This window comes from Callospermophilus lateralis, chromosome 14 (genome assembly GCF_048772815.1).
Source record: "Callospermophilus lateralis isolate mCalLat2 chromosome 14, mCalLat2.hap1, whole genome shotgun sequence".
Taxonomy (NCBI): domain Eukaryota; kingdom Metazoa; phylum Chordata; class Mammalia; order Rodentia; family Sciuridae; genus Callospermophilus; species Callospermophilus lateralis.
In genome coordinates this window covers 96631658-96652645 of record NC_135318.1, presented here as the reverse complement: position 1 = coordinate 96652645, position 20988 = coordinate 96631658, and the positions used below count along the sequence as shown (strand labels likewise).

General features: G+C 41.8%; 1 protein-coding gene across 4 annotated transcripts in view; it reads right to left on the bottom strand.

The window, feature by feature from the left end:
* The window catches only part of Vwa3b (von Willebrand factor A domain containing 3B), a 188234-nt gene that overhangs the window by 58687 nt on the left and 108559 nt on the right, over positions 1–20988 (bottom strand). For all 4 annotated transcript variants that reach the window (XM_076832898.1, XM_076832894.1, XM_076832895.1 and 1 more), the window contains 5 exons: positions 18623–18750; positions 15726–15877; positions 10377–10496; positions 9377–9464; positions 9124–9280 (listed from right to left, as the gene is read on the bottom strand). In XM_076832898.1, the coding sequence (XP_076689013.1) occupies positions 9124–9280; positions 9377–9464; positions 10377–10496; positions 15726–15877; positions 18623–18750 (645 nt within the window). The remainder of the gene's footprint in view (positions 1–9123; positions 9281–9376; positions 9465–10376; positions 10497–15725; positions 15878–18622; positions 18751–20988) is intronic.

The window sequence follows — 20988 nt, the reverse complement described above, 5'->3', positions numbered from 1 at the left end:
TTGCAAATGATAAAATAATTGAATATTAAAATGAAATATGGTACCATTTTTACATAGCAACTGAAAAATTTGGGGTTTTGTTTTGTTTTACTATTCTGCTTTAGTGATAGCAAAAAGACATAGGAAAATGGACATTCATTAAACTCTAAATAAGCTACCTAATAACAGGAGGAACAATTAAGTAAATTGTAGTAGTTCATATTATTGAATAGTAGAGCAATCATTAAAATTCATCCAAAGATGGTCATTATGAGGAAAAACATTCAGAACACGGGCTAAATGAAGAAAATAGAATACAAAACTATAGGTGGGTGCCCTGGCATATGCCTGTAATACCAGAAGCTCAGGATGCTAAGGCAGGAGAATCATGAGTTCAAAGCCAGCCTCAGCAACTTAGTGAGGCGCTAAACAACCCTGTCTCTTAGTAAAATATTAAAAAGGACTGGGGATATGGCTCAGTGGTTAAGTGCCCCTGGGCTCAATTCCTGGTACAAAAAAAAAACCACACACACACACACACACACACACACACACACACAATACCAAACTACAGACACAGCTATTACCTGCTAAACTAGAACCATTCCAAACATTTTGAAATTGAGAAAATAGTATGAAAATAGAGATTATTATATATTTATTCTTCAATCCTGTCTGAATTCACCAATGTCACTATTTTTCAACTAAATCAGTGTTTCCATTAAACATCCAGAACTTACTACCAAATCGTCCAAGGAGAGGTTCTGATTGGATGTGTGTAATGAACATGCAAATAGTGCAAATCCCACATGAATAAATACCATGGATGCAATAGCTATTGCAATGGTGCACACCGCTGAGTGCTAATGTGACACATCCTCAGCTTTCAGCTCCACAGAACAGACAGAAAGCAGGCCACCAAATTAACTGGCACATTGGCGTGTGAAGAAGGTCACTCGTAAGCCCATGAAAACCTGTTACCGCAGCGGTGATGGTATCTCAGCATTTTTAATTCAGACCTGTAAAGAGCTGAGGAGCTTCGTGCTGACAGTGAATAATGTTCATGAGAGATGCTGAGCAAAAGGCAGCATGTCCAGTTTGACTTCACTGGGGAACAACAAAACCAAAAAGCAAAAAATATGTATCGTGGAAAAGGTCTAACCAGAGAAAGCGCCAGGTGAGTCACCCCTGGGGGATTCTAACTCTATTGTTCCTTTCTTTTCCACTTACCTGTAGTTTCTGATCTTTCTGTACAATGAAAAGAGTTATAAACACACACACACACTCGAACACACACACACACATTCACATCTTCTGCAATAACCATCATTTTAAAATTTCACTTTAAAAAGCTTTTCAATCAATATATAGCTTTATGTTCAAGGCCACTGTAGTGGAAAGCAACAAGATGTCACGACTTTGGGTGCATTCCAGATCTCTTGCACCTGATTTCCTTGTCAGCCGGGGGAGGATGACCAGCCACAGCTCAGGCTGCTCTGAGTTTCAGATGAGACACTTGAGTGGTATTAAGTGCTTCTCTCAGAGCCCAATGTGTGATGAGGGTCCGTCTCATAATAGATTAGGGTCCTTGTCACAGTCCTTCAGGAGTAAATGATAGAGCTGTGGCATAAATGCACACATCTATGTACACAATCCAGTGTCAATCAAAGCAGGAAGCCTTGATGGGACCCTGAGAAAGCTATGATGGTGACATTGATGATGGATGGTAATGCAGATTCTCCAGAACGCAGACAGATGTTTCCAGATGATTCCAATCTTTTTTTTTTTTTTTTCAAAGCAATTAGCAATGAAGAGCTTCGAATTCTAGGTTCCTCAGACGGTTGAGGCAGTTTTGTCCTGTATACAACGTGGTGATGGACCAATCTTTTTTGCAAGAGGGGAGATAAAATGATCTGGCTCACTTTGCATCTTGTAATGAAGCGTTGCCAGGGCAACCTCTCTGCTCAATACTTCATTTCTAAGGTGACAGATTTGATGCTGGTCCAGGAAAGTAAAAACTGAAACTGCATTGTGTTCCAGAAGAAGAGAGGGCCCATACATAAGTCATGAATGAAACAAACAGAGGGGACAAAACCAAATTCTGTCTTGCAGCTCAGCCCAGGCAGACGTGGCCACTCACAGGAGAGGGCAAGTCAATCAAAGTTCTCAGTGAAGCCAGTGGAGGTGCAAGCATGGTGCCCTCCAGCTCCGGTCTACTTGATCATAAAATGTTTGGTCCAAATCTCAAAAAGCTATATATATATAAAAAAATGAAGTGGGGGATATTTTAGATATTATCGATATTTTTTTTTCTGTTTATAGCTGAGGGTTTCTTCCAGTCAGAGAAAATATTAGGGAATAAAAGATAAAAATGCAAGACATTTTAAATTTACTTAGTTATTTTGGAATAGAACACATTGTTTTCCACTCTAGTTACCCTATTCTGCAGCAGATCTCAAAACCTATTCCTCCTGCCTATGTGAAACTGTACCCTTTACCAACACTCCCATCCAGCTAACCATCATTCTACTTTCTATTTCTATGAGTTCAACTTTTTTTTTTTTTAGGTTCTACATATAAGTAAAATCAAACAATCTCACTATTAAAAAAAAACTAACAGACAAATGAAAATTAAAACTATACTGAGATTCCATCTCATTCCAATCAGAATGGCAATTATAAAGAATACAAGTGACAATAAATGTTGGTAAGGATATGGGGGGAAAGGTTCACTCATACATTGTTGGTGGGACTGCAAATTGGTGCAACCACTCTGGAAAGCACTATGGCGATTCCTCAGAAAACTTGGAATGGAGCTACTATTTGACGCAGTTATACACCCAAAGAATTTAAAATCAACATACTACAGTGACGCAGCCACATCAATGTTTGTAGCAGCTTAATTCACAATAGTTAAACCACGGAACCAATCTATGTGCTCTTCAACAGATAAATTGATTAAGGAAATGTGGTATAATATATACAATGGAATATTACACCGCTAATAATGAAATCATGGAATTTGCCAGTAAATAGACGGATCTGGAGAATATCATGCTAAGGGAAATAAGCCAACCCCCACAAACCAAAGGCTGAATGTTCTCTCTGACATGCGGATACTAACCCACAATAAGGTGGGGGTGGGGGATAAAAGTTCAGTGGATTAGACAAAAGGGAACGAAGGGAAGGGAGGGAAGATGGGAATAGGAAAGACAGCAGAATGAATCGGACATCACTTTCCTACGTTCATACATGACTACACGACTAGTGAAACTCCTCATCATGTACAACCTCAAGAATGGGAAGTTGTACTCCATGTGTGTATGATATGTCAGAATACACTCTCCTGTTAGTACATCTAAAAGGAACAAAAAAAAAAGAATAGGCAAGCTCCGGCACAGTGGTGCACAGCCAGCAACCAAGGAGGCTGGAGGATTGAAAGTTTGAGGTCAGCCTGGGCAACTTAATGAGATCCTTTCTCAAAATAAAAAATAAAAAAGGAACGGGGATGTAGCTCAGCAGGATAGTACCCCTGGGGTCAATCCCCAATAGAGGAAGAAAGAAAGAAAGAGAGAGAGAGAGAGAGAGAGAGAGAGAGAGAGAGAGAGAGAAAAGCAAAAATAAAAGAAAGAAAAGCAATGGAGGTGATGTATATGTTAATGAGCTTAATTTAATCATGAATAATGCCACATTGTGCATATATCAAAACATCAAATTGTACCCCATCAATGTATACAATTATGATTTGTCAATCAAAAATAGCATAATTTTTGCAGGGGTGTGATGGCCTATTCAAGGCCTGCCTGAGCAATTGAGCAAGACCCCATCTCAAAAAAAAAAAAAAAAAAAAAAGGATTATAAAAGGTTGGCATTGTAGCTCAGAAGCAGAACTCTCCTGGGTTCAATCCCCAGGACCAATAAAATGAAATAAACTTGAAAATATTTTAAGTACAGTGTGTGCTTTGATGATAAAATTGATATTTATTGAAGTATATGTCTTGCACCACCAAGAGTTTTGCTCTTCCTACCAATAAGAGGGGATGGGTTTGCGGCAGCTGGCGCCTGTCCCTTGAAAATGTCCACCCCTTTTGGTTTTGCTTTCTAGGGGCAGAAGACTGGAATGTTCTAAAGCCAGGATGCTCACTACTTCCCCTCCCGTCCTCTTCCTTCTAGATCATCCAGGCTGCAATCTTGCTAGCAGTCTTGACATTTTTCTCTGCCAGCCACACACTGCTCAGCCCTGTCCACTTGACTGGATAATGGCCTCGGATCCACTCGGGGCGCCACTAGGTCTGAGCTGCCCACAGCGTGCCTACCCCCGACCCCCCCACCCCAGCCCACCCCCCGCATCTTCCCAACCTCGCTCCTCCCAACCCAGCCTGCTCATGGCAGCCAGGACCTCAGATTAATTTTCTCTCGTCTGCTGAGAGCCCTTCATTCCCCTCAGGATGAAGTTCAAACTCCTCAATTCAGCCATGATGCACCCTTCATCAACCTGGAAGATTCCCAAAACAAACGCTGGCCCACAGGCTGGCCCACAGCAGCCCCTGCCAGGGACCCTCCGCCTCCTCCACTTCATGACCCTGACACCTGCTAAGACAAGCCTTCCCTGATAAGGAATCAAGTTGGGGCCTCTCCCGCATGTCAGCTGTCCTCCTTGGCACGTATTCCAGAGCCCAGCACCGGCATGCAGAAGGCATGTAATTAAACGCCTCTAAGTACTACCCACTGTATGCATTACTTCTTCTAATACTATAGCAATCTCAGAGTAAGTAATAACGCTCCTCCCAGAGCACACATGTATAGGATGCATCCCATAGAACGATTTCTGACTGTGGGACTGAGTTATTATGTTTACTTCTACAGCATATGAGCCAGCGAGGGGACGGCAGGTTGAAGAACAGTTCATACCTGCATACCACCTTCAGCACCACCAGCGCATCTCGACACCCAGAAAGCATATCACCAACAGCATCATAGAGTTCCTCTTCAGGAAAGGGCCCTATCATACACCGCCTGTGGGGTACAGACTGGTGGAAGTGTAAAATGTATTTAGAAAATGATTTGGACTTCCCCCTCAAAATGGAAAATGCACAGGTCCTTTGGGTCCAGCAATCCCACTGGAGGGAATCTGTCCCAAAGGTTGTCTTGTCCATGTGTCAACAAATCTGTGTGCAGTAAAATCTATAGGGAAGGAAGGACATGATGTAGGTGTCCCTTAATAATACGGAAGAACATTGCAACTGAAGAGAGTAAGACTGACCCAGATCTATAGTGTGGAAAGGTCTCTAAGACACGCTTTTCTTGTCTTTTTTTAAGATATTTTTTAGTTGTCAATGGATCTTTTATTTTATTTTATTTTATTTATTTATATGCAACACTGAGGATCAAACCCAGGGCCTCATGCATGCCAGGCAAGCGCTCTACCACTGAGCCAAAATTCCAGCCCTCTAAGACACATTTTTCAAAAGACCGAACAGCAAATCCATATGGTATTGCCTTATTTATATTGATTAAAATTATTATGTATAAATAGCATGTTATACACACACACACACACACACACACACACACACACACACACATTGATTCGTGTGTGTATAGAAAAAGAATTAGAATGAAATTCACCAAACTATTCAGTGTTTCCTTCATGTCAGAGAAGCATCCAGAGATTCCTCTGAAGACTTTAATATGGGTTAAATCATTCATGCTGAAAATCTATTCATACATCACTCATCAGATAAAAAAAAAAACTAACTAATTAACAATCGAGTTCTTTTTGTATTTTCACTGTCTTCTCTTTTGCTGTTAATTCTGTTTTTCTTAACGTTTCCTCAGTATATAATTCATGTAGGTTCAGAGTTAATCTACAATAAAAACATACAAGCATATAAATAAAAAACAAACATTAGGGGCTGGGGTTGTGGCTCAGTGGTAGCGTACTCATCTGGCCTGTGTGAGGCACTGGGTTTGATCCTCAGCACCACATAAAAATAAATAAATAAAATAAAGGTATTGTGTCCATCTATAATTAAAAAAAAAAAACATTACCAACAATCACACCCCCAGCCAAACTATTAACATTTGATAAAAGAAAGAAGGGAATGAGGAGGTACTCTGTCCACCTGTGCCGAGCACACCTATAACCCAGTGGTCAACACACAACACATGCAGTTTTGTGCCCTGATCTTTCCATTCAGTATGATATTGAGGATTTTCCCCAGGTCATTACTTATCCTTCAGAAATGTGTTTAATGAGTATACAATATGTGATTATACGAATGTACTTAGTAGGTATTTAGATTGACTTCAAGTTTCTCGTTTTTAGATATAAGCCATCAATAATTATTCTTTGCATGTATTTGTCAATATCTCTAAGTATTTACTAACATAGATTCCTAGTGATATATGGATTTACAAGGGTAAATGTTTTAAGCCCTTAAGGATCTGAAGATATTGTAAATAAGCTTACACTAATTAAAACCTCTACTAGCAGGATGTAAAGTTTCTCATTTCATTCTAGCTTTGCTGTTAGTATTTATCAATATTTTTTGACCTTGCCACTTTGATGGGGGAGGATGTCTAACTGATTTCCAATTTACATTTTTTTCTAAGTCATACTATTTGGTAACCAGGGAAGGTAAGTAATTTTTGTATGTAGTTTTGATTTTTTCCCCTAGATTTTCCACTAAGGTGTATATCATTTTCATATTCCTGCGTGGTATGGGTATATGTGCATTTGTGTATCTTTGCTGAACACTGATTTATACAGATACACACATACACATATAAAATACTCTTATGACCCTTTGTCTGTTGCATATGTTACAGATATTTTTCTGAATTCTGTCTTCATTTTATTTATGTTTCTATGCAAAAAAACCCTTCTATATATTCAGTCTATAAATCTTTCCTTTATGACTTCTTTCTTTGATTTTCTGCTTATATTTCCTGATTTTTGAGAAATTTACTTTTCACTGTGTCTCAAGTTCTTGGGAGGCTTAGAAAGAGGCATAAACCCAGGAAAAGTCTATTTCCAGGAAGACTTCACTAAATATATCTTGTTCTAAATAAAAACTCAAGGATACTAATGTAAGAAATATACAGAATATGAAGAAACTGTCACCAAACTTCCTGGATGAATTGAATCAATGTTCACCTTTCTGTTGCTTCTGGAATCTTGAGACAAAATAGGCAGGAACCAGATGAAATGAAGCCACACTCAACCGCCCGAGTAGGAACAGTGACGTTGGCAAGATGCCTGTTGACCTCCGTGGGAGATATCTTATTTTTTCTTCTTTATTGGGGTGGGGGGCACTGGGGATTGAACCCAGGGGCACTTAAAAACTGAGCCAAATTTCCAGCCCTTTTTATTTTTTTTTATTTTGAGACAGAATCTGGCTAAGTTGCTTAGGGCTTCTCTAAGTTGTTGAGGCTGGCCTTCAACTTTCCTATTTAAAAAGATTTTTTTGCTTTTGATTTTTATCACTTTTTTCTTATGGAAAATCTCAAATATACAAACAGCAGAAGGAATAGTACATTCAGCCTCCCCCTGGACAGTTATCAGCTATAAACAATGTGTTTCACCCACTCTTACCCTCCCCCACTACTCCTACCATCCAGCTTATGTTGAAGCAAGTTCCAAACATTTTACCATTTCCTCTGTAAATATTTCAGTATGAGAAAGGTCTTTTAGGGACATTGTTTCCATTTAGCTACTATAAAGCAAGATGGGCTGCTATTTCAAGCAGTAGTTGCTACCTTTGCCAGGAATCAGTGGAGCCCAGTCTCCACATTTATATTCTTTTGTGTTCTATGTCCCCCTGGAGTCTCCATGCTCCCCGAACTTGTTCTTTTGTTTTTATTTTATTTATTTATTTATTTATTTTTTGGTAGCAGGGACTGAACCTAGGAGCGCTTAACCAGAGGCACATCCCCAGCCCTTTTTATTTTTTTATGTTGAGACAGAGCCTCGCTAAGTTGCTTAGGGCCTTGCTAAGTTGCTGAGGCTGGCTTTGAATCTGGAATTGTTCTTGCTAAGGACAAGGACTTCCTAGTTGCCAAATTTGATGGTAACTTTTCAGTACAATCATCTGTCAGTACCTGTGGGGATCCCTCAGCATCCAGGAACCCCTTTTCTCACCAGCAAGTACCAAATCTGCAGATGCTCAAATGCCTTATATCAAATGGCATGGTCTTGGCATTCAATTTATGCACATTCTCCAGTACACTTTAGATCATCTGTAGATGATTTATAGTACTTCTTACAATGTAAACAATGTAAATGTTATGCAGTACTGAGGGTTTTTTTTCTTTCTTTCTTTTTCTTTTTTTTGTTCTGGGGATGGAATCCAGAGACACTTAACCACTTAACACATACTTTTATTTAGAGTCAGGATCTCACTGAGTTGCTTAGGGCCTCACTAAGTTGCTGAGGCTGGCTTTGAACTTTTGATCCTCCTGCCTCAGCCTCCCAAGCTGCTGGGGTTACAGGTGTGTGCCACTGTACCTGCTGCCACAATGAATTTTTAAGGAAAAACAACAAGGAAAAACCCCTCTGCACACGTCCAGTACAATGCCATTGTCTTCCTGGGTATTTCAACATGCGGTCAGTGGAATCTGCAGACGCGGAACCTGCAGATATGGAATCGCTGGCTGCCTGCCTGGCCCGTCAGGCGCCCCCCTGCTCCAGGCTGTTTCTCTTGGAGCACGCGGCTATCCAATCACTCTCTGTGGTTTGGTCTCTCTCCCACTCTCTGACTTTTCCCGTGGAGGGTTTTAGGATGAAAAAGAAGTCACTCAATTCAGGAAGAAGGCAAGCAAGGAAGGATGGGACGGCTTCCAAGTTCTTCCAGACTCATCTGATCCTGGATGCTGTGCACGCTAGGCCCAGGCCTCCAGAGCTTCCAAGCACTTCTGCAGCTCTGGACTTCCCAGGAGGGACGAGCCCTCCGCCGCCTGTCTCAACTTAAAACAAGGACTCTTAAGAGCCTCTCTCTCTCCCTGTCCCTGCCTTAAGGACAATTTCTTCCAATGGCTGAAATATACTTGTTACAACTGCACAGGAGACTGCACTGGGTTCATTTTTATTTAAACAGAAAACTAAACATATCCCAAGCAGCGACATGAAGACAATCGAGTTACCTCATCAAAGACCTTGGAGGAGACATGCTTGTCCAAGATGGGAACGTAGGTGGGGCTGTGGGGCACCATGGTCCCTGACAAGGCGTCCATGATGGTGAGTTTCCTGGCCACCAGGCCGTGGATCTGAAGCCAGCTCTCTGAGGACACCTCTGAAAAGCTAGGAACAGAGGATTGTGGGGTTTTAAAACTTCTGTCTTGATGGGTCCTGAACAACAACATAATGAAATCACCCTCCTCAAAGGAAGGCTCTCACTTGTCCTCGTCGGGTCGGCTCCCTTCTCGGGTCCATCTATCTGACCATCCATCGTCTGGATACTCGTTCGTCAGCAGGATGCTCATCTCTGTGGAAGAGACAATGGCGGGTGTGTGACAAAATGCACAGGATCACACTAGTTCAGGTTCACACTTGTTAGGCAAGTTTTGAAATCGGTATCTGGCGTTTGAAGAGTGTGCCCTTGTAGGTACTTGGTTTTATGAATGGACAGGGCTGTCACCTCACTGAATGAGGAGCATCTGGAGGCAGGGGTTAAACGGGTTGGCTAAACCCCTAAGAAATCAGATCCCAGTCATCGTTTGATAAGCCCTTTATGGACTGTGTGTGTAGCAGAGATGTGAAAGGTAAGTGACATGGAGGGAGAAAACGTCACACAGAGCAGGCCCTGAAAACAGGGTTTGATTAGGCTCTGATGGGTGACAACAGGTGCACATCAGCCACAAGTAGGGGACCGTGTGTCTGTGTGTTTGGGATTTATTATTTAGTCACCATTTTATGTATGGGGAAAATAATATGGGAACTTCAACTTTAAAAAATTTATTATTTTAAGAATAATTTTATCAATAGGAATAAATTCCAGGTGGAAAAGTCAAGTTTTCTTTATATTTAGCCCCCAAAAGGCTAACAATTTGGGTCAGAGAGGGGATCATCAGATAGCACCACCAGTGATTGATGGGAAGAAAATAAACACACTAGGAAGTATAAAAGGTTCCAATTTGAAGCACAGAGTGGCCCCAAGCTGCTGGTGTGTCCAGCACCAAAGTGCAAGCAGCACAAGGCTAGTCCAAAGGAATCCAGCACACCAAGGCTGGTGGAGCTGATTGACGGGGAGCCCTCCAAATGGGAAGCAATCTGAGAACCCTTAAATCGTGATTCATTTCCCCCCAACATATGCCTATCCGGCTCGTTCAGGAACAGGGACACCAGGCCAAAGGAGGCAGGCCAGCACATCCTGGGATGGGGACCCTCGTTCACTTGCCTCTGTCACTCAGAGAAAGGGTCCAGCTACTGGATTTGGAGAGACAGTCCTTTCTCTCACTGCAAGGTGGGCTCTTGAGGGCGGACATCTGGCTTCTGAGCAGGCTGGTTCTGGTTGATTCTGTTGGTACCACAGGGAGAGGGATTAGAGAGATTTGTGGTAGAAAGAGATACTTGATTCAGTGCACCTATTTCCCTAGATCCTTAAAAGAAGAGTGCAACCTTAGTGTCCCAATCTTCAGGGGGTGGCCCTGACGCAAACTGAGTGCTGTGACAATGACTTGATCCCTGTATCAGAATTCAAGCTGTGCTCTTCTTGGAAAGAAACCCACTTCCACATTCATTCACGATGTCGGCAGGTGCAGTCCTTGTGGCTGCAGGGCTGAGGTTCCCATTTCCTAAGCCAGCAGCCTGTCTCATCATAAGGCACCTACACTGCTTTCTGCCACCTTTAAGCCAGCAATGATGCACTGAATTCCTATTATGGCTCAAATCTCCCTCTCTCTTTTGCCACCAGCTTTCAAGGGATTTCATGTGAGCACGCTGGGCCCCCTGGATACCTTGGCTTTGAGTCAATGGAACATAACCACTAGAGCAATGTCTTGTCATGTTTAGAGGCTGCAGGGTTTAGGGCAGGACATCTCTGGTGAGCCCTTTTAGAAATTCTGCCCACCACAGCTGCTGTTCAGACTTCATTTAATTGTTATTAACCCTCTGTAGGTCCCTTGACTGGTTCAATGGTGATATTGAATCTGTGAGCATTAAATGAGTCTGTGACAAGGTATCCTGGTTCCTTTTCATCCTTGATAACACACACACTGGCTGTAAATGTGTTTTGTGTTCTTCACAAGCATCAAGGCTCTCTTTCTCGCTTATAGAGAGAAAGAAATGCATCCATGTTTTCAATGAAGGAGGGGGACTCACTCTCTCCTATAAGAAATTAGATAGTGGGAGTGAAGCTTAGCCAGTAGTCTGCAAATGATCTCTCTGCTGCACAGAACAGTGGCACCAGCAGTCTCCATGCATGGAGATGGGACTGTGCTATCTGGTGCTCATTGTCTTTTCTTTCTAGGCAACAAGAAGGTGAGACTGGTCTTGCTGTCTCTATGGCCAGGAGTGAAGAAAGACACATTTTCATGGGAGCTGTGTCTGTGAGCAAGAGATCAATGACCCTCACGGGAGAGCCGAGCTCCTGTTGCTGACCTCACTGGCAGGCCACCTTGTCCACAGTCACAAGGCAAACCCCTCCAGATACAAGACTGTGGCAAAAAGAAAATGAAATCTAGCTCCCAAAGGCCCCATACAAGAAGATGTCCTAGTGCCACACCCCAAAGATACTGAATAAAAACAGATTCATATAGCAGTGGATTCAAGCATCAACTCTTTCCCAGTCTCTGCTTAGCAGCTCCATTTCAGCACTCTTCTGCTTTGAGAGTGAAAATGAAATAAAAATCCAGTACCTGGTTGCCTGCCCAATACCAAGGATTTTTACAAGTGAAATGTTTTGAACAAGTAGCAAATAACAGCTCTGGCAAGACTCAGGTTTACTGGGCGAGGCGGGCAGGACTGACTGGTACTGGGGATGCCGCCACCAACTGGCCTGGGATGGGAAGCCTGTTTTTCCCCAGGAGCATAAGACACTTCTCCCTTGTACAGGGACATCAGGAGCAACTGGACAGGTTATTCACAAGGGACTGAGTTGTAGCTCATGGTTTGTTCCAGGATGCCTCTATGTCCTTGTGAGGTCAAGGCTGGACTCTCCTGCCTAGAGACATGAAGACCCCCAGCCTAGAGACATGAAGACCCCCAAGGGACAGCGGTGGGAGAAGCCACCACAATCTTCCCCCTGGAAGACACCTAGCATTCTGGTCTGAGGAGACCTCTGTTGCCACCTTGGGCAAAACCACAGGGACCAAAAGGAGAGCCAGAGATGCCAGAAAAACAAGAAAATAATAATACCAGAAATATACCCCAAAGGCTATAAAAATTAAATTACCATGGCAACCACAGCCCACAAAAGCAGGCCAAAGCCTACATTGCTAAATTTAAAACAGAGTGGCCACTGCCCCAAAATAAAAGACTTACATGGGATCCAAAGTCCCCCAAATAATACACAAAATGTTCAGGATACTACAATAAACCACTTGTCTTTCAAGAACTAAGAATCAAATCTTCAATAAGAAAAGAAAAAAAAAAACAATATTGATGCCAACAAGATGAGTCAGAAATTAGAATTATCCAACAAGGATTTCAAAGAAGCTGTCCATTCAGGTGCTTTCATGGTTAATCACTAATTCTCTTGAAACAAATGAGGAAATAGGAAAGGAATCCTCTTGCAAGAATGAAAAAGACAGAAAGAGAGAAGATAGACTTAAGGCACGAAGATAGAGAAATGAAAGGAGGGGCGTTAGTACAGATCTTGCAGCCAATGAAAAGGTAGTGAAGGAATATCATGAACAACTTGTGCTCACAAATTTAACAAAGTAGAAGAAAATGAACCTCTTCCCCCAAACCTACTAACTTCTAACATTTAAAAAAGATGAAATAATAATTTAAACAAGATAATAATATTGTTTAAACCAATATGGGAAACTGAATTCATAATGAAAAACATTCTGAAAAAGAACTCTGTAGATTTAAATGGTTCCATGATAATTTTACCAAACATTAAAAAAATTGCATCAGTTTCTTCCAGGAATAGAAGAGGAGGGACAACTTCCCAACTCACTTAATGAGGACTATTTTAGCTTGATACCAAAATTGGACAAAGACATTATTAAGAAAGAACTACAGACCAATACCCTTCAGCAAATTTGATTCAAAAATTCTCAACAAAACTTTAGCTAACAGAACCTAGCAACATACTAAAAGAATGGCACACCAAGACAAAGCAGAAAATATTCAAGATATCCAAGGCTGCCTCACCATTTAAAATGGACATAATGTAATCTGCCATATAAATAGACAAAAGAAGAAAAAACACGTATTAATATAAAAAAGGCATTTGCCAAAATCCAGCATCCATTGTTGATAAAAACTTTCAGAAAGCTAGGAATATGGAGAACATTCTCAACTTGAAGAACATGTGCAACCACATATAGCTAAAATCAGAACGGGAAAAGACTAAATTCCTTCTTCCTAAGATTGGATAAAAGGCAAGGATGGCCACTCTTATTTCAATATGGTACTGGAAGTTCTAGCTATTGCAGCAAGGCAAGAAGAAGAAATAAAATTAGAAAGATTGGAAAGGAGAAGATAAAACTCTATTTGCAGATAACATTTTATCTATAGAAACAATAGAACTTCTAGAACTATTGAGTTCCACAAGGTTGAAGATCCACATAAAAATCAACCGCCTAGGGGCTAGGGATATAATGCAGTTGGTAGAGTGCTTGTCTTGCATGCACAAGGCCCTGGATTGACTCTCCAGCACCAAAAAAAAAAAAAAAAAAAAAAAAATCACCTGCATTTTTTTACATACATGCTGAAAGTTACAACATGCTACTGCAAGACATCAAAAAAGACTAACTGAAGAGACACACCATGTTCATGGGTTGGAACAACTGGCATTATAGATGACAGTTCTCCCCAACTGGATCTGTAGGTTTAATGCTACTCCAGAAGACATCCCAGGAAGATCTTTTTTTTTATATAAACATAGACAAACATGTTCTAAGATGTACACATAAATATCAGGTCCTAGAAAAGCTACAGTGATTTTGAAGAATTAGGTTGAAAGCATCACTGGACCTGGTTTTAAATCTTACCATGTAAACACATGGATCAAGACCATGTGGTATCGGCAGAGAAACAGACACGGGATCAACTGAATAGAATACAGAAAACACAAACATACCCAAGGTTTTTGTCAAAGGTTCAGATGAATTAATTGAAGTACAGCCTTTTCAGCAAATACTTCTAAAGCAATAACTATAGGCCAAAAAGAAAAAGAAATTTGGCCTAAAACTCAAATGAATCATGGACTTATATGTTGAAACATAAAACTATAACATTTTGGGGGGAAAAAAACCCACATAAAATAAAATCTTCAAGAATTAATATTTGTTTTTAGATTTGACCCCAAAAGTAGGATCTGTGAAAGGAAAAACTGATAAACTGGGCTCATTGAAATTAAAAGTTTTTGCTTGGCAAAAGACCTTGTTAAGGGGATGAAAAGACAAGATACAGATAGTGAAAAAATATATGCCGATGACATATCCCGTCTCTGGACGATATGAAGACCTCTTCTAATCAGCAGGAAAGACAAACCACTCATTTAGAAAACAGGCAAAACACAGGCACACACTAATGATGATCCACAGAGAGCAAATAAGCCCAGGAAGAGAGGCTCAACATCATTTGCAATTAGGGGGATGCAGCCACTATCAGAAGGGCTAAGATGGAAAATAGTGACAGCTCGTGCTGATGAAGGTACGGAGTGACTGGGCCACTCATCATTGTGCCCAATGGTGCAGTCAATCTGGAAAACAGTTTGGCAATATCCTTAACAATGAAACATTCGATTACCACGTGATCTGGCAAATCACACTCTTGGACATTCTATACCAAATACAAACACGTATGTTACATAAAACTTGTAATGAATGTTCAGAAACTGCTTTATTGGAAACAGCCGGAAGTTGAAAATGGCTTGGACGTTCTTCAACAGATAAATGCTGAAGACATTTCAACTGTGGTACGTACATCCATTTCTCAGAATACTACTCGGCAATGAAGAAGAATGAACCACTGACACAGGCAGAAACTTGGGTGAGTTTCCAAGGAAGTACTGAGTGACAAAAGCCGGTCCCAAAAGGTCATACCACAATATTTTTTAAATGCCAACATTTTAGAAATAGAGACCTACTGGTTGCCAATTTAATAAAGGATATACAAGGCAGGTGATATGGTTATAAAAGGGCAATGTGAAGGATTCCTCTGGTGATGAAATTCTTCTTAAACACAGATGGTCGCACACACCCCAGATAAACATAAATAAAACTGGGACAACCTATGATTTGTGAATTATATCAATGCCAGGATCCTGGCTTATTATTTTGAAAGATATTACCGTTGGCGGGAGCAGGGTATAGGGTAGTTCTAGGGGATCATGAAAATATATAATAATCTCAATAAGAATTGTAATTGAAAAACCCCACGAGGGCTGAGAGGGCTGAGGCTAGCTCAGTGGAAAAGCACACTGCTAGGGGCTCAATCACAAATACCACCAAAACAATAAAACCCCACAGGTTAGGGCTTGAAAAGAAATTCTGTGTGTTTGGTTCTAGTCTATTTTCTTGTATTGAAGGGAAATCAGCCAAAAGAAAGAAGCCATTGTGTTCACTGATACCTGCATGGAGGCCTTTCCTCTTCTGCTGATTTGAAAGGTCCCAGGGTACTTTCAATATATTGAAGGGTGAGATTTGTGTTGATTCAACATCAGATTGAGTTTTAGCACATTTTTCTGGGGTTGCAATCATAGAAGAGATTTCCTTTTGATGCCTGTTTGTATTTAGATAAAACGCAGACAAAGAAAGAAAAAGAAAAAAATAAATAAAAAGAAAATTTCCATCAACAAGGAAGACTTAAATAAATGCATTCATGTTGAATACTGCAAATTTAAAGAAAGGAGCCCTCCCTTATTGGAATTAAGAATATCCATCTACCCCTGCCCCTGCAGAAGAGGAAACAGGGGTCCAGTCCTTGAGTCAGTGGGAACATGTGGCTCCCACCACAGGTCTGTTCCTCACTGGGCGACCCCGTTGAAGTTATAGTCTTCTTGAAACTTCTTCACTCTCCTTGTCTGTTCCTCAGGAAATTTCACCTGTGCACCCTCAACAGAGGTTCACTTGATGCTTTGACTATATATATCCCTTGTGGCCTTAAAATGCACACTTTTTTTTCCTTTTTCCCAATCTTCTTTTCCCTAACCTTCTCCTTCCTGATCTCTCCTCCCTAATCTCATTTTCTCTGAATTACCTCTTTAAAAGACTCCTATCCTGTAAATGGGCAGAATCACAGAGTTTGGGACAAGAGTCCCCTGTGTTTCTTCTTTCATAGCAAAGCAATAACCTTCTTTTTCCTTTTTCTCAAAACCATGTACTCCTTAATGGATTGGCACCAGGGTGGGAGGACCCACTAGGTAGGGCTGATACAGGGGCTAACAGAGGGACCACCTGGTATTAGCATGTTTGATTTACAGAAACCCATTTCTCTAATCATGGGGTCAGGTCGACCAGCAAGCTCTTCCAAAGGCAAGAGAAGGGGAAACTCCCACCTTGGACCTCCCCAACCGAGGAAGAGATGGCGGCCATCCACTCTGGGGAAGACCTGGAGCCAAGAAAGATCCAGAAATGCTTGACTATTTTCTGACACATTTCTTTCTCTGAAGCTCAGAACACAGCAGCCACAGACAGGAAGGTTTCCAGAACATTCTCCCACTCTACCACTTTAAAATGTGCTCCTTCTCCTTCACCAGCCTGCCTCACACCTCACCAAATGCCTCCACAAAGCACCCACCCCATATCCTGGAATCCTTTGTGTGATGGTCCCACAGGGTGCGTCCCCTGGCGGAAAGATCAAGCGCACCTTCATGTGCGGCGTCCCAGGTCCCCTGTGTACAACCTGTTCTCAATAGATGTTTGAAAAAGCATTTGGGGGCTGTTAAATATTTTCCTCTGCTGGAAAAAAACTAGAAAAAGGTAGTTTGGGATTGACCACAGATAAGAGGGCGAAATAACTTTTCCTAATGTTAAGTTAAAAGGAAGTTCAGAAGCCTGGTATCTGCAGGATGAAGGGCTATGGCTAGCACTTCCCATCACATTAAGCAGGACTGTTTTATCATGTGCTGGACATACTCTTATTTAATCCACCCTGGGGAGGGAACTCAGGCCCAGAAAAATTCTGTGACTTGCCCAAGGTCACCCATCATGTACTAGGGGAATATTAAAATGTTTCTCTGTCCAACTCCAGGACCTGCTCCCGCCAGCCCTTAAAAATAAAACTAAAACAAACAGACAAAAAATAAATAAAAATAAAAAGGACTTCATCCACCACTCAAATAGCAGGCAGAGCCAACTGACCAAGTCAACTTTCTAAGAAATAGCTGCTCTTTGTATCCTGAGATCTCAAATTTGATTAAAAAGGGTAAGAATGGATTTAAGGTACAGGCCTGAAAGTACACAGAAGGGAATGTACATTTAAGAGCAGCTCATTTGTTTGAGTCTTGGTTTTTTTGTCTAAATTTGCTGAGTTTAGAAGATGTACCTATGTTTTCCTAAATACTTGAAAAATAATACAGTAAAATGCTCGATTTGCTAACAGGAAGACAGTCGATTTTGATGAACAAGAAATTCTGATTTATTTTTTTCTTCAATGTCTTTCTGTTTTGCTCTTAAATAAAAAGATACCCTCTTGGCAGGGTAGGCTGTGACCCTGGAATGTCTGGTCACAGACCCTTGAATCATCTTAATGAGTTTCTGACACATTTCCTGAGTGTTGGGAATAAATATATATATCTTTGTTTTATTTTTATATGGTATTGAGGATCGAACCCAGCGCCCCACACATGCCAGGTGAGCGCGCTACCGCTTGAGCCACATCCCCAGCCTGGGAATAGTTTTGATTGGGAGTTTGACTAAGAATTAGAAATGCATTATACTATAGGATGGAAAACAAAACCCTCCCACGCGAGCCTCCAAATCAAAGATGGAGAACCTAAAGCCAGGCACGGTGGTGCACGCCTGTCATCCCAGCTACTCAGAAGGCTGAGTCAGGAGAATCCCAAGTTCAGGGCAGCCCCAGCAATTTAGTGAGACCCTGTGTCAACACAAATGAAGAAAGAAAGAGCAATGAGGAAATGAGGCCCACAGTGATGGACAGGTGCAGAGGCAAGTTAGGCCCTCCCCAAGGGCCCTCTGAGGGAAGCCCAGGCCGGGGCCTCCTTATCTCCAAGTTAAAGCTCCTTCATTATATAGCACCTTTCAGTCCTGACACTGCTTGGGTTGGGGGACCTGTCCACACTTGGTAGAGCGTGAAAATAGCTTTCTCAAGACCATGGATTGCTATTAAATTATTCTCTCTGCTAAAAAAAATATATATATGTCCTAACTCATCTATACTACGTGATTCTTACACTAAAATAAATCTCCTGAAGCATTAGAGAGGGAAGTCAAGGAGAGCCAGCATAGTGTCTGCGAGGACCCCCAGGCAGGGGGCAGGGGTCAGCGGGCGGTCCCGTGAACTCACTTGCTTTCTTCCCTCTCTCCGTTGTACCACCAGTCCATGATCAAGGACTTGGAATAAAGACTTTGCACCTTCTCCAGGTCGCTGTAGCCCTGCTCCATCTCCTGAACCAAAAGAATCACATCTTCATTCTGTTGCAATGAGAGGTGAGGACATCGTGAGGTTGCATCAGAGTTTCCATCTCAAACATCTCTAGCAGAAAATGGACTGCATCGGGAAAAGAAGAATCTGAAGACTTCCACGGGATTCTTACACTATATTATCCATTTCTAACCCGCTTATGGACAGGTATTGCACACATAATAAACTGGACATATATGAAGTGTACGGCTTGAAGTTTCAACATTCACACCCCTGAGACTGTTATTATGATCAAGAGAAGGAATGTATCTGCCACACCCCCTCCAAATTCTCTCCTACTCCATGACAAATCTGCCCTCCTTCCTACAACCCCCCTTCCCAATTCCTGAGAAACTTCTCATGGGCATTGTGTTATGATATGTTAATTTCAATTTTCTAGAATTCTATATAAATGGAATCATGCTGCAAATGCTCTTTTCTTGTGTGGCTTCCTTCACTTGGACAATCATTTTGAGGTTCACCCATGCTGTAGTATGGATCAAGAGCGCATTCATTTTGTTGCTGAGGATGATTCCATGGTATGCTAAATATCAATATTTGTCCATTTGCCTGCTGATGCACAGGTGAGCTATTTCCAGGATTGGGCTACTGTCAATAAAACTATAAATTTTCGTGTGCAAGCCTGTGTATGGACATCTGCTTCCATTTCTCATGGTGGAAACTAGAAGTAGAATTGTTGGATCATACAGATGCTGATGTCAAAATTCTAAGGACACTATCAAAGTATCCCAATATGGTTGTTTTGTTTACGTTCCCATCAGTCATGCAGGAGAGTCCGATTTCCTCCACATCCTTGAAGACGCAAGGTCGAGTCAGCCATTCTCATTTAGCATCCTGCATGGGTGTGACAGTATGCAACCCCACCAGCAGTGTGTTGATCTTCTAGTTTCTCCTCACCCTTCCCAGCACTCTGTTTTCTCACAGGTTTTGATTTGTTGTCATTCTGAAGGGTGTGCAGGGATGTCTCATGGTGGTCCAGTTTGCATTCTCCCAAGGCTAATGATACTGAACCCCTTTCATGAGCTTATCTGAAACCATGATCCTCCTCTATGAAGTGTGTGCACGTGTTTTGCCTATTTTCTGATGGGATGTTTTGCTTTTTACTGTTGAGTGCTGAGAGTTCTTCACACCCTTTGTTCAATATGTCATTTGCAGAGACCTTCTCCAAGTCTGCAGCCCACCTTTCACCCCAGGGCATACAATAATTCAAGAAGCACACTCCTATATAGAAGAGCATTCTTTTTAAAAAAATTTTTTTTAGTTATTGATGGACCTTTATCATATTTATATGCAGTGCTGAAAATCGAACCCAGTGCCTCCCACATGCCAGGCAGGCGCTCTACCACTGAGCTACTAGAAGAGCATTCTTAAAGTACATACCCTGTGGCCAAGATTGGAGGATTGGCAAATAGAATCGTACTTAGTTTCCCCTAATAACCCCCGAGAACTTTTTGCTTTTTCAGATGGTCTCATGGTCACACGGTCTGAGAAGTCAGGAGACAACTACCCTACATTGGAAATTTTTGAAAGTATCACAAATATGGGTATATAGCAATGGTTAACAAACCTCACACATGAGCCCCAGGGACCCTTGAATGTAATGCAGATTCCTACAGTTTGACAAAATGTTGATGGTTGTTCAATTTGAGTGATGGTCTCCTTGGGGTCCTTGCACTTTGAGACTTTTGAAACTTTCCATAATAAAAAGTTTAGAAGAAAACAAATTACCCTAAGATTCCTGGGCCCCTGTGCCCACAGCCTGATTTGGAGCTCCACCGTGGCACCTTGGAGTTTGTGCCCCAGTTCAGGTGGTCCTTGGGGATTGAACCCAGGGGCATTTTACCACTGATCTACATCCCCAGCCCCAGCACCAGACTAACTGGGAGATCTGGTTGCAGAATGGACACGCAGTGTCTGAAAGGACTTTGAATCAATGGCTCTTCCTCCTCTCTCCATGGGAAGGCTTAACCAGAGCATATGGGAAGCTGGGAATCACTTTTTAGAAGCCACACTGTGAATCTAAGGGACCCACTCTGGAATCCTGATGGCCAGGATATTCTGTCCATGGGTTTCCACAGGACTTTAAGCCATATAAGTCACAGTGCCTCCTCCCCTTTTTGAGACAGGGTCTCACTAAGTTTCTAAGAGTCTCACTAAGAGGTAGAGGCTGGCCACGAAATTGTGATCCTCCTGCCTCAGCCTCCTGAGCCATTGGGATTACAGGTATG